Here is a 13,590-nt window from a genome sequence, read left to right as displayed (position 1 = left end):
AAACAGAATGGTGATCAACACTCGCCGACTAGACGTTAAACAGAATGGTGATCAACACTCGCCGACTAGACGTTAAACAGAATGGTGATCAACACTCGCCGACTAGACGTTAAACAGAATGGTGATCAACACTCGCCGACTAGACGTTAAACAGAATGGTGATCAACACTCGCCGACTAGACGTTAAACAGAATGGTGATCAACACTCGCCGACTAGACGTTAAACAGAATGGTGATCAACACTCGCCGACTAGACGTTAAACAGAATGGTGATCAACACTCGCCGACTAGACGTTAAACAGAATGGTGATCAACACTCGCCGACTAGACGTTAAACAGAATGGTGATCAACACTCGCCGACTAGACGTTAAACAGAATGGTGATCAACACTCGCCGACTAGACGTTAAACAGAATGGTGATCAACACTCGCCGACTAGACGTTAAACAGAATGGTGATCAACACTCGCCGACAAGACGTTAAACAGAATGGTGATCAACACTCGCCGACTAGACGTTAAACAGAATGGTGATCAACACTCGCCGACTAGACGTTAAACAGAATGGTGATCAACACTCGCCGACTAGACGTTAAACAGAATGGTGATCAACACTCGCCGACTAGACGTTAAACAGAATGGTGATCAACACTCGCCGACTAGACGTTAAACAGAATGGTGATCAACACTCGCCGAGTAGACGTTAAACAGAATGGTGATCAACACTCGCCGACTAGACGTTAAACAGAATGGTGATCAACACTCGCCGACTAGACGTTAAACAGAATACAATCAAAAGTGTATTAAACATAAAGTATTATAGGTAGCCTAAATCAACTGTAGACGCAGTTGACCAAATGTTAAAATGACGACTTTCATTAAAACCCTATGTTGTAACTAAAGGGTTTTTCCCGCCTGCATGAGTCTTCATGTGTGTTTTTAGATTATCTATGCGGCCACAGCCTTTGCCACAAACTGCACAGGTAAAGGGTTTCTCCCCGGTATGCGTCCTCATGTGTCTCTTCAGGAGGTCACTCTTACTGAACCTCTGCTCGCAGACTTTGCAACTAAAGGGTTTCTCCCCGGTATGAGTCCTCATGTGCTCTTTCAGATCGCGCATTAGACCGCAGCCTTTGCCACAGACTGAGCAAGTGAAGGGTTTTTCCCCGGTGTGAGTCCTCATGTGTTGCTTCAGACTGCTCATCTGACTGCAGCCCTTTCCGCACACGGAACAGGTGAAGGGCTTCTCGCCCGTGTGCGTCCTCATGTGCTGCTTCAAGGTGTCCATTCGACTGCAGCTCTTGCTACAGATGATACAAGTGAAGGGCTTTTCCCCCGTGTGCGTCCGCATGTGGGACTTCAGGTGAACGGTCTGGCCGAAGCCTTTCCCACAGACGGAGCAGGTGAAGGGCTTCTCCCCCGTGTGGGTCATGGTGTGCGTCTTCAGGTGGCCACTTTGAGTGAACATCTTGCCACAGACTTTACAACTGAAGCTTTTCTTAGGCGCGCTTGACGACGACGTCGACAATTTGGGGTCGTGAGGCTGCCCGTCGCTCAAGGACAAGTTGAAGGCGGTCTGCTCCTGCCTGCTCTCCCACTCCTCGCTGTCCTCCGTGTCAGATCGGGGAGCGTGTGAAGACGAGGGCTGCTGCTGCGATGGAACCCAGAAATCTACGTACGCTCGTGTTTTCATGTGTTCGTGGGTCGAGGTGCTGGCCAGAGCCTCTGGCTCTCCGTTCTCATCATCATCATCATCGTCGTCGTCGTAATCTTCATCTTCACTTTTCACCGTTAGCGTCAGCGTTGAGCCGTCGTCCTCCTCGTCTGGTCTCAGCGGCATCTCCTCCTGTTCCTCTTTAATGTGAGGAGGTTCCTCCTGGTCCAGACTTGAGCACCTCTCCTGACGCTCAGGGGGAACGTCCTCTCTACACGCAGGGTCTAGGCAGAGAGAGAGAGAGAGAGAGAGAGAGAGAGGACATGAAATGTTTGAACAAAAAACTACATTCACAAACAGATGGCGGAGGAAACCATGCAAGGCACCAACCTGCACATCGGGAGAAATCAGGGGTTCAGAGTCTTGCTCAGGGACACTTGAGGACCAGAACCACTCCATACTGATGAGACACCCCCCAGCGCCCAGGACAAAGTTCTTTGTCCTTTCTTTTATTCTAGTGTGGGGCATGCACACTGTACTATCATCTCTGCCCACAATATATCCTATCACTGCTACGCCGATGACACACAACTGTTTCTATCCTTCCCCCCTTCTGCCACTCAGGTGGAAGAGCGCATCACGGCATGCCTGGCTGACATCTCACAGTGGATGTCCTCCAACCACCTCAAGCTGAACCCAGACAAGACTGAGCTTCTCTTCTTCCCAGCTAAGTCCTGCCCTATGCGGGAGTTAACTATTTCCGTAGACAACGCCCTGGTAACGTCTGTCCCAACAGCCAGGAATCTTGGTGTTGTCCTGGACAGTCAGCTCTCGTTCAAAGCTCACATCACAGCTGTCACTCGATCCTGTAGGTTCACACTCTATAACAGGGGTAACCAACCGGGGGTTCGCGAGCTACTGGTAGCTCGCGGGAACGTTTCCAGTCGATCGCGAAGTGTCCATTGGAATAATGTCAGTGCCGCTCGTCACATGCAAATTAATTTTGAGCAGAGCGCTGTGGCTCTGAGTTTGAGAATAGACCCCATCGTCCAAGGGTGTGTGTGCGTGTGTGGTGGGGGGGGGTGGTATCTTAGCAACACTGAATGATCTGTCCCATTGGTCGTGTGCTCGTATCATGAGCCAATGGCTGCAGCTCTGAGCTTCCCAGACCCAGGTTCACATCTCATGCCGTAAAGAGAACTGACAGGTCAGCCACAGGGCTGCTACCATATTAGCAGCTGTGAGCGCTCTTCTCTTCTCGTGAAGAAAGCAGGACAGAGTTGTCAAATAAATCCCGCCGTCATTCATACTGTATTTATTCTCCGACCCGACATTAAAATACGGAACAACGTGCGTCCCGCGTATCAGTTCATTACGGGGGTCGTGACAGGCTGCAGAGTAGACACTTGAGTTGGGACTACTAGCCGATAGCGCCGCTGCTCCTTCAGTTTTCGTTGTTCGTTGTTATATTTTTTATTATTGGGATTTGATCATTGATGCAAATTCTAAACATATGGATGCAGCTGCAGAAGTTGTGTTGCTTAAAGGAATGCATAGTTGCGTTCTCCTCAACTGCTGCGCAGCAACAACAAAAATATAAAAATGAGAAAAATATACTGAATATACCAGTCTGCAATGCAAACTAATAGGTGAGTGCACTCCAGGGCATATGCAAAGGGAACGAATGACTTCTGTCCGTGACAATAATCAATGCTACAGTTTGAATTCTGTACACATGCACACATAGAGCAAAAAATATGATAAATATGAAATATGAAAACTTGTTGAAGTACAACGCATGAGTCAAGTAGCTGCTTTTGTATCAAACCCTTTCCTCTTTACTGAGCCTATTGTCATTGAACTGCTGTCCGATAAAATGCAGGATGTGTTTGCATTAACTTCAGATATTTAAATGGAGATTATTGGATTAGTAAGTGACTGTCACCTGCAGGTCAGAGCTAAAGAGAAGGAATTTTGAAATGGCCTTTTCACAAATTAAAATAATAAAATCCAAGTTTAGAACTCGTATGACTGACTCACATCTTAATGACACCCTCAGACTGGCAATCACTAAATATGAACCAGATTTCAAAACGCTTGCAGATAAAGTGCAGTCACAGCAGTCTCATTAAAGGTGGGCTGACCCTGAGAGTATGTCACCATATCTGTGCAAATATATATGGTCAAGTTATGCCTATGTCATTTGAACATCTGCCAATGTGAATATTCATTGAAATGAGAAACAAAATATTTCTAATACTAATTATTTCTAATTTGTCTTAATATTATTTGACATTGATAATATAACTTACTATAAGTATTTATTCTAATTTAAGCTTTAGTCTTTGTGTGGATCTGTGCACATGCATTGAGCCTGTCAGAAATAGCAAAAAAACAAGTGTTTTTTCTAACACGTTTTAGTGGTAGATCTTGGCTTACAATTGGGAATAAAATGGGCTCTTGGGCTTGAAAAGGTTGGTTACCACTGCTCTATAACATACGACGAATTAGACCGTTCCTCACCCAGGAATCAGCCCAGCTCCTAATCCAGACAACAGTCTTGTCAAAACTTGACTGTTGTAACTCCCTCCTTACTGGCTTACCAGCATGTGCACTTAAGCCTCTCCAGCTGATCCAAAATGCCGCAGCTTGCTTGGTCTTCAACCAGCCAAAATTCTCACATGTCTCCCCCTGCTCCGCTCCCTCCACTGGCTCCCGGTCGCTGCCCGCAGAGAATACAAAACTCTGATGCTGGCATTCAAAGCAACCAAAGGTATGGCTCCCCCATATCTTGCAAGTATGATTGAACCCTACGAACCCTCCCGCGCACTCAGATCAGCTAACGCAGGGAAGCTGGAAGTACCCTCACTAAAAACGCCGGGACAACGCTCCACACGTCCCAAACTCTTCTCCCTTCTGGCTCCAAAACTGTGGAATGCACTTCCCATGGCAGTCAGAACTGCAGCATCACTCCCAATCTTCCGCCGTAGTCTGAAAACCCACCTTTTCAGACTCCATCATGGCCCATAGCACTTACTCTACCCTAGATAGCACTTCTGTAGACTTAGATAGCATTTGAAACAGACTTATAGCATGTTATGTAGACAGCACTAGAATTGCATTGTATATAGTCATAGCACGCCATAGTACATATGTATAGCATAGTAGTATATATGTAAAGTTTATACGTATAAATTTAATTATATAGATATTCCACTGTTACTTTCTTAGCTTACGCATGTTTCATGATGAATGTTTTTATGTGATGTATTCCCATGCTTTTGTTCTTGCTTAATGTAAGTCGCTCTGGATTAAGAGCGTCTGCTAAATGCCTAAATTGTAAATTGTAAATTGTACTACTGCAAGAGTTATCAGGTTTACAGTCCACACTTTATTATGTTTAGGTACTCGCCTGTTGTACTATTTGTATCTCACATGTTCTCTTTTCTATCTGTAGGTTGTCGGATGATGTACTCTGAATTGATGGAGTGCCCCTCCTGAAGAACTACTAGTCCTCATTCTCATTTGTTCTCAGCATCGGACACAATTGGTGATAATTAAAGTAATGTTTTCAGCTTCCTCACTAGGATGAGTCACCACCCATCGTTAGAGCCAATCAGTTGTACCCCTTCACACTTGTACACCCATTCCCCGTCACGTTATTCCTGAAGAAGATCCTAAAGCTCCGGTCACACCGAAGAAGCTGGCTTCTGCTTTAGCTTCGTGGTCCCATGTTATCTCTATGCAGAGCAGCTTCTGCTTTAGCTTCGTGGTCCCATGTTATCTCTATGCAGAGCAGCTTCTGCTTTAGCTTCGTGGTCCCATGTTATCTCTATGCAGAGCAGCTTCTGCTTTAGCTTCGTGGTCCCATGTTATCTCTATGCAGAGCAGCTTCTGCTTTAGCTTCGTGGTCCCATGTTATCTCTATGCAGAGCAGCTTCTGCTTTAGCTTCGTGGTCCCATGTTATCTCTATGCAGAGCAGCTTCTGCTTTAGCTTCGTGGTCCCATGTTATCTCTATGCAGAGCAGCTTCTTGCGTTTTAAAACATGGAATGAACAGCTTCTTTTTTTTGTTTTGCGTTTTTTTTTCTCACCAAACCTTAACTTTAAAGCAGCTTTTAAAAGCTGAAGCTTTTAAAAGCCTCGTGTATCAGAGCACAGTGGGGGGTTTGAGGAGGCGGAGTTGAGCTCATTTCACAAAACCAAAAGCCTCTGGAAAAGCTGTCCGCCCCGATTGTCCGCATTAAAAAATAAACTTTTTAAATATGGGCTGTATATGAAATATGAATGGATATTTGGCAAGACCATAGCATATTTATGGATAGAAATTAAAGTTTAAATGAGAAACAAGTTGTCGAAGCGGTGAAAACAGGTTGTGTTCCGTGTTCCGTCGCGAGCCAGTTTTATCCCAGTGGATTGGCACGGTTTCTGGGCTGAAGTGATCCTGCATTCAACCCCCCCCCCCCCCCCCGGTTCTCATCGAAGCTATGGATGGACGACCAGTCCAGAACGCTATCCGTCGCTGACGCTGATTGTGGACTAAACAGTGCACACACACACACACACACACACACACACACACACACACACACACACACACACGGTTGATAAATGAGCAGATATAGATAGATAGACAAACAACTAAACAATATAGTTGTGTCGAGGAGTTTTCCCCAAAACCTTCCCCGAGAAGAGGGGAGGAGCAGCCCGCTCTCAGCGCGTTTCTGTGCTGGACTGCCGGTCGTCGTGTGTGTGTGTGTGTGTGTGTGTGTGTGTGTGTGTGTGTGTGTGTGTGTGAAATAGGCTGCCCATTTGATTTGTATATGGACACTTGTTTTACATCCAAACTTATGAAATATCAGCTTCTGGTGGAACGTATTATGGCCTTGGGATATAACTGTCAACTTATTGTCCTTGTATTTGGAAGTCTGGGCCATGTCCATAAACTTGTGCTCAGGGGTTTGCAATTGGGCGGATTGCTAAAATCAAATGCAAAAAAGCTGGCTAAATACTGTTCTGTCTCAGCTACTATGGGCAGTCTGTCTGTCTGGAGAAGGCGTTGTTTCATTTATCCCTAGGTGGCTTAAAAAACCCAAAACAAACATCCTGTCTAGTAGTATCAAGTATATAGTATGTCAACAATGTGCTATATATATATATATATATATATATATATATATATATATATATATTTATTTATTTTTTCTCTTCTTTTCCCTCTGTGTGTTAAGCATGTGCAGCAGCTTGGTTGGACCATATAATGTATAACCTTATTCTGACCAGTGTTTGGGTCTATTCTGTATACGCCACTTGTGCAGATCCAAATAAAATAATTCAAATGTGTGTGTGTGTGTGTGTGTGTGTGTGTGTGTGTGTGTGTGTGTGTGTGTGTGTGTGTGTCTCTCTCGGTAGCTGCAGTGTATGTTGAAACTTTTGCACCGTCAATCATACCTTTAAAATAAATAATTAATAGCCTTTATATCAGTTGTATGTACCCCCTCTATTTATGCAATATGTTGCCCGTGTTTTGTGATTGGTTTGCTGCGTTCTGAATTGATAAACGAATCGCATATAGATAAGATTTATTTGAGGGAATAATTTCTGTAAAGAACCCAAACACGTTTTCTACTGAACTTTTCTATATTCTGGGTGAACAGAAATTGTTATATGATCTTATTGTGAAACAAGTCGTTTTCCCTAGATTTTGAGCCAAATGCTTTTATTTTGAAGGGAGTTTTGTGGGACATAGTTACCTGCGCACCGGAAAGAGGAAGTATATGACATAATAACCAGACATGCGAGAGAGAGGAGACGGGTCTTTTGCTGCTACTACAAAGCAAATCGCGTCCCTTTTTCTGTTTGCCATTGATACATTCAATGTTTGTTTTAGCACCCCCCGAAGAGGCATAAGGTTGGTACACATGGACTGTGTTTGCAACGTACAATACAACACGTTTGGAGCAAAAGGACTGTTGCTAAAAATGCATTTTTTTTTGGATTTGTTTACATTCTGTTCAGTTGAATGAAACGTATTTCTGCAGAAAAGGCACACAAGGATAACGCACTATTGCTAATAATAAATAATGCTACTCTTTCTGTAAAAGTGGGTTGTAATTAAATGAAGGCTTGCTATCACTGCAGTTCATACATTTTGGATAAAAAGGGTCTTTATTTCATTTCATTATATTATACTTAAAAGGGGTTAAAAAGAGGCATTTCATTACTTTTGGAGTTAAAAACAGCTGTTAAAAAGGAAAAGCGAGTTCTTTATAATAAGTGCTTGGTGAGTTAAAGTCTATTCATTAATTGTAATGTGTTTACAGTATTTCTGAATGATGCTCAAAAGCCATCTAAAAAAGGAATTGTACTGTTTTGAATATGCTAGTTAGCTTGCATTTGAAGATTGTGAGCTACAGCAATTTTATGGGAAAATATGTGTAATATTAACAGACTATTTTGTTTTTGTGTTCTTTATTTTCTTGTCAGTTCTTACGGTGATTTATGGACTAAATAAATTCATTATCATCAGTCAAGTCTTGACCTTCTTTCGGCGGGGACCGCTACAATTTCAATTGGTTTATTGCGTTCATGTATGTAGGCCTATCGATGAACCTCATAGCAAAAGTTGAAAGACAGTAGATAGCCTATATTTAAGATAGATAGAACACAATCCCTGTGTGTGTGTGTGTGTGTGTGTGTGTGTGTGTGTGATATTGAGCACCGAGGAGCCGACACAGGGATCACTTGCGAGCCTGTGTGTGTGTGTGTGTGTGTGTGTGTGTGTGTGTGTGTGTGTGTGTGTGCGAGCGAGAGAGAGAGATCAATAATTAATAGCCTTTATATCAGTTGTATGATATGCTTGTGGCCATCCCTGATCCGACCTGTCCTGAACTGAGGACTGTAAATGTGATCACCCCACATCCCCCCAAGGCTCCATCGATAAACAGCATAGATAGATGATATTTTCTTGAGGGAATAATTTGTATTGGTATTATCGCGTGAATGTGTGTGTGTGTGCGAGAGAGAGAGATAGATATAATGGCCCGTATATACATATATATATATATATATATATATATATATATATAAATATGCCATATACCGTATATACTGGCCCTATTAAATGTTAATGTTAATGTTAAGTAAATCATATCTCTCTCTCTCTCTCTCTCTCACTCATGCACACCCCCCCCCCCCCCCCCCCACACACACACACGCGTCCGTTGCACTGGACTCCGTTCCGGTGATATTGATTATTAATTAAGTAATTAAAGTATGCCTAGCCTACTAGCACAATGTTTCACATCATCTGCTAATTAAAAGAAAACTTTAAATGTGCTGATGCTGTAGTGAGGGTCCGGGGGGTGGAGGAGCGGTCTCCTACTGCCACATAGCCAGCAGAGGAGGGTCCGTGACAGACTGACAGCGCCGCGATAGGGGCTCCCTACTTGGGACTGGATGTCCGGAAATCACACGTAAACATAAGCTGTTTTAATTGCTTTTACGACGTGCTGGATATATACAATTGTATTTCTAGGGTATGCTCTTGCTAAATCAACATTAACATTACATACAGAGCCGCCATTTAAAAAAATGCCCGGAGGGTTTCGCTCGTGGCCTGGGGGAGAGGAGAGCGGAGTGGGGGGGGGGGGAGACATGAGCACTGAAGACGGGGGAGGATTGAGATCCGGTCCGTTCGGTTATTTTAACGGCCTTCACTCTTCCCCCCATTTCCTGTCAGCTTCCTGTCTGCCCCTCCATAAAAAAATTTAAAATAAAGGCGAAAGCCACAAAAAAAAAACATTACAAAAAAAAAACATTCGCTCTGAAAGAATAATTTACACTTTTGGCTGTTGAAAAACAGCTTCTAACCATTATTTGACACTTTGGTTGTTGAGAAACAGCTCCTAAAACATTATTTTACACTTTTGGTTGTTGAGAAACAGCTCCTAAAACATTATTTGACACTTTTGGTTGTTGAAAAACAGCTTCTAACCATTATTTGACACTTTGGTTGTTGAGAAACAGCTCCTAAAACATTATTTTACACTTTTGGTTATTGAGAAACAGCTCCTAAAACATTATTTGACACTTTTGGTTGTTGAAAAACAGCTTCTAACCATTATTTGACACTTTGGTTGTTGAGAAACAGCTCCTAAAACATTATTTTACACTTTTGGTTATTGAGAAACAGCTCCTAAAACATTATTTGACACTTTTGGTTGTTGAAAAACAGCTTCTAACCATTATTTGACACTTTGGTTGTTGAGAAACAGCTCATAAAACATTATTTGACACTTTTGGTTGTTGAGAAACAGCTCCTAAAACATTATTTTACACTTTTGGTTGTTGAGAAACAGCTCCTAAAACATTATTTGACACTTTTGGTTGTTGAAAAACAGCTTCTAACCATTATTTGACACTTTGGTTGTTGAGAAACAGCTCATAAAACATTATTTGACACTTTTGGTTGTTGAGAAACAGCTCCTAAAACATTATTTGACACTTTTGGTTGTTGAAAAACAGCTTCTAACCATTATTTGACACTTTGGTTGTTGAGAAACAGCTCATAAAACATTATTTGACACTTTTGGTTGTTGAGAAACAGCTCCTAAAACATTATTTGACACTTTTGGTTGTTGAAAAACAGCTTCTAACCATTATTTGACACTTTTGGTTGTTGAGAAACAGCTCCTAAAACATTATTTGACACTTTGGTTGTTGAGAAACAGCTCCTAAAACATTATTTTACACTTTTGGTTGTTGAGAAACAGCTCCTAAAACATTATTTGACACTTTTGGTTGTTGAAAAACAGCTTCTAACCATTATTTGACACTTAGGTTGTTGAGAAACAGCTCCTAAAACATTATTTTACACTTTTGGTTATTGAGAAACAGCTCCTAAAACATTATTTGACACTTTTGGTTGTTGAAAAACAGCTTCTAACCATTATTTGACACTTTGGTTGTTGAGAAACAGCTCCTAAAACATTATTTGACACTTTTGGTTGTTGAAAAACAGCTTCTAACCATTATTTGACACTTTGGTTGTTGAGAAACAGCTCCTAAAACATTATTTTACACTTTTGGTTGTTGAGAAACAGCTCCTAAAACATTATTTGACACTTTTGGTTGTTGAAAAACAGCTTCTAACCATTATTTGACACTTTGGTTGTTGAGAAACAGCTCCTAAAACATTATTTGACACTTTTGGTTATTGAGAAACAGCTCCTAAAACATTATTTGACACTTTTGGTTGTTGAGAAACAGCTCCTAAAACATTATTTAACACTTTGGTTGTTGAGAAACAGCTCCTAAAACATTATTTTACACTTTTGGTTGTTGAGAAACAGCTCCTAAAACATTATTTGACACTTTTGGTTGTTGAAAAACAGCTTCTAACCATTATTTGACACTTTGGTTGTTGAGAAACAGCTCCTAAAACATTATTTTACACTTTTGGTTATTGAGAAACAGCTCCTAAAACATTATTTGACACTTTTGGTTGTTGAAAAACAGCTTCTAACCATTATTTGACACTTTGGTTGTTGAGAAACAGCTCCTAAAACATTATTTGACACTTTTGGTTGTTGAAAAACAGCTTCTAACCATTATTTGACACTTTGGTTGTTGAGAAACAGCTCCTAAAACATTATTTTACACTTTTGGTTGTTGAGAAACAGCTCCTAAAACATTATTTGACACTTTTGGTTGTTGAAAAACAGCTTCTAACCATTATTTGACACTTTGGTTGTTGAGAAACAGCTCCTAAACATTATTTTACAATTTTGGCTGTTGAAAAACAGCTTCTAACCATTATTTGTGTGACACGTTGGTGAGCTCTGATTGGTTGGGAGAGAGGACACATGTGACACGTTGGTGAGCTCTGACTGGTTGGGAGAGATTATTACTGATATAAAGTGAACGTGTCATTTTACCTGAGACAGCGCCACCTCTGGTCTTCCTGTGTAGTGACTCCTCCCCTTCCTGTTTGATCCGTGGAGGACTGCAGCTCCTCTCTTCTTCTTCTACACACAGGAAGGAGAGAAGAAGAACATCAAAGCTACATAAAATCCCAAGACTGAAAATGTAATGACGTTTTTTACTATCCTATGCCCAGCTTTATCTTTTTGTATGACTGTTTCCCCCGATGCCAATGAAGCCCTTTGGATTGATACGATACATGACAGCGTAGTCACAGTGCATTCCCATCCACTGCACCACTCTGTCCTCGCATCGAACCCTCGCCTCCTCGCTGGGGGCGGAGCTAAGGAGAGAGTGGAGGACGCAAGGGGAGTGAGCGAGTGTGAAAGTTGAGGTATTGGAATTTGCTTCAGGGCCCAGGCAGCTAAATAAAACACTAAGCGTCGCCCACCTGCCCCTGGCAGCTAAATAAAACACTAAGGGTCGCCCACCTGCCCCTGGCAGCTAAATAAAACACTAAGGGTTGCCCACCTGCCCCTGGCAGCTAAATAAAACACTAAGGGTCGCCCCACCTGCCCCTGGCAGCTAAATAAAACACCAAAGGTCGCCCCCCTGCCCCTGGCAGCTAAATAAAACACTAAGGGTTGCCCACCTGCCCCTGGCAGCTAAATAAAACACTAAGGGTTGCCCACCTGCCCCTGGCAGCTAAATAAAACACTAAAGGTCGCCCCACCTGCCCCTGGCAGCTAAATAAAACACTAAGGGTCGCCCCACCTGCCCCCTGGCAGCTACATAAAACACTAAGGGTTGCCCACCTGCCCCTGGCAGCTAAATAAAACACCAAGGGTCGCCCCACCTGCCCCTGGCAGCTAAATAAAACACCAAGGGTCGGGCACCTGCCCCTGGCAGCTAAATAAAACAACAAGGGTCGCCCCACCTGCCCCTGGCAGCTAAATAAAACAACAAGGGTCGCCCCACCTGCCCCTGGCAGCTAAAAAAAACAACAAGGGTCGCCCCACCTGCCCCTGGCAGCTAAATAAAACACCAAGGGTCGCCCCACCTGCCCCTGGCAGCTAAATAAAACAACAAGGGTCGCCCCACATGCCCCTGGCAGCTACATAAAACACTAAGGGTCGCCCCACCTGCCCCTGGCAGCTACATAAAACACTAAGGGTCGCCCACATGGGTAGTTTAATGTAACAGTAACACACACACACACACACGCACACCTACCCGTCGTGTTGTCGCTGTGTTGCAGCGCCCACACCAGGCTGCACATCCACTCCGCGGCCACACTTAGGCGCTCTACCAGCAGCGCTCTGACCACGCCGCTACTGTAATAAACGTCGACGTTAATAACGACGCGCTGCTCCTCCAGGACGCTAACTATCTCCTCCCCCAGTGACGTCATGCGCTCCTCGATGCACCTCCGGACCGACGACGACATGGGACGAAATGTGTTGTTTTCGTCTCTCGTAGTTTGAGACATTGTGTCTGTTTTGTTGTTTAAAAAAAGAACGGCTCTTTGTTGTTGTTGAAAAACCACACCGCGCGGAGCCTGTCTGACTGCTTCCGGGTCAGAGTCGACGCATGCGCACTAGAGACACGTTGGGGCTTGTTGCTGTGGTGGTGTTGTTGTTGTTGTTGCGCCCCCTGGCGGCCTGGAAGAGACGTTGTCACTGTCACTGTAGTCATCGTATAGCTTAGTTTCAGAACAACAGGATATGTCCATGAAAACAAAACAACAGGATATGTCCATGAAAACAAAACAACAGGATATGTCCATGAAAACAAAACAAAACAACAGGATATGTCCATGAAAACAAAACAACAGGATATGTCCATGAAAACAAAACAAAACAACAGGATATGTCCATGAAAACAAAACAACAGGATATGTCCATGAAAACAAAACAACAGGATATGTCCATGAAAACAAAACAAAACAACAGGATATGTCCATGAAAACAAAACAACAGGATATGTCCATGAAAACAAAACAAAAACAGACAAA

The 13,590-nt window shown here is 43.0% G+C and overlaps 1 protein-coding gene across 1 annotated transcript; it reads right to left on the bottom strand.

Annotated features, from left to right (window-relative positions):
• Positions 1–884: 884 nt before the first annotated feature.
• Positions 885–13,082, bottom strand: LOC308328304 (uncharacterized protein; the record flags this gene model as incomplete). Its single annotated transcript, XM_080782072.1, has 3 exons — positions 12,810–13,082; positions 11,591–11,680; positions 885–1,936 (listed from the first exon to the last, which is right to left on the bottom strand). The coding sequence occupies exons 1-3, from the start codon at positions 13,063–13,065 to the stop codon at positions 885–887; spliced, it is 1,398 nt and encodes a 465-aa protein (XP_080638198.1). The 5' UTR covers positions 13,066–13,082.
• Positions 13,083–13,590: the final 508 nt, after the last annotated feature.

This window comes from Protomyctophum bolini (assembly GCF_963924005.1).
Source record: "Protomyctophum bolini genome assembly, chromosome: 14".
In the NCBI taxonomy this organism is placed as follows: domain Eukaryota; kingdom Metazoa; phylum Chordata; class Actinopteri; order Myctophiformes; family Myctophidae; genus Protomyctophum; species Protomyctophum bolini.
This window is presented reverse-complemented; position numbering and strand designations above follow the sequence as displayed.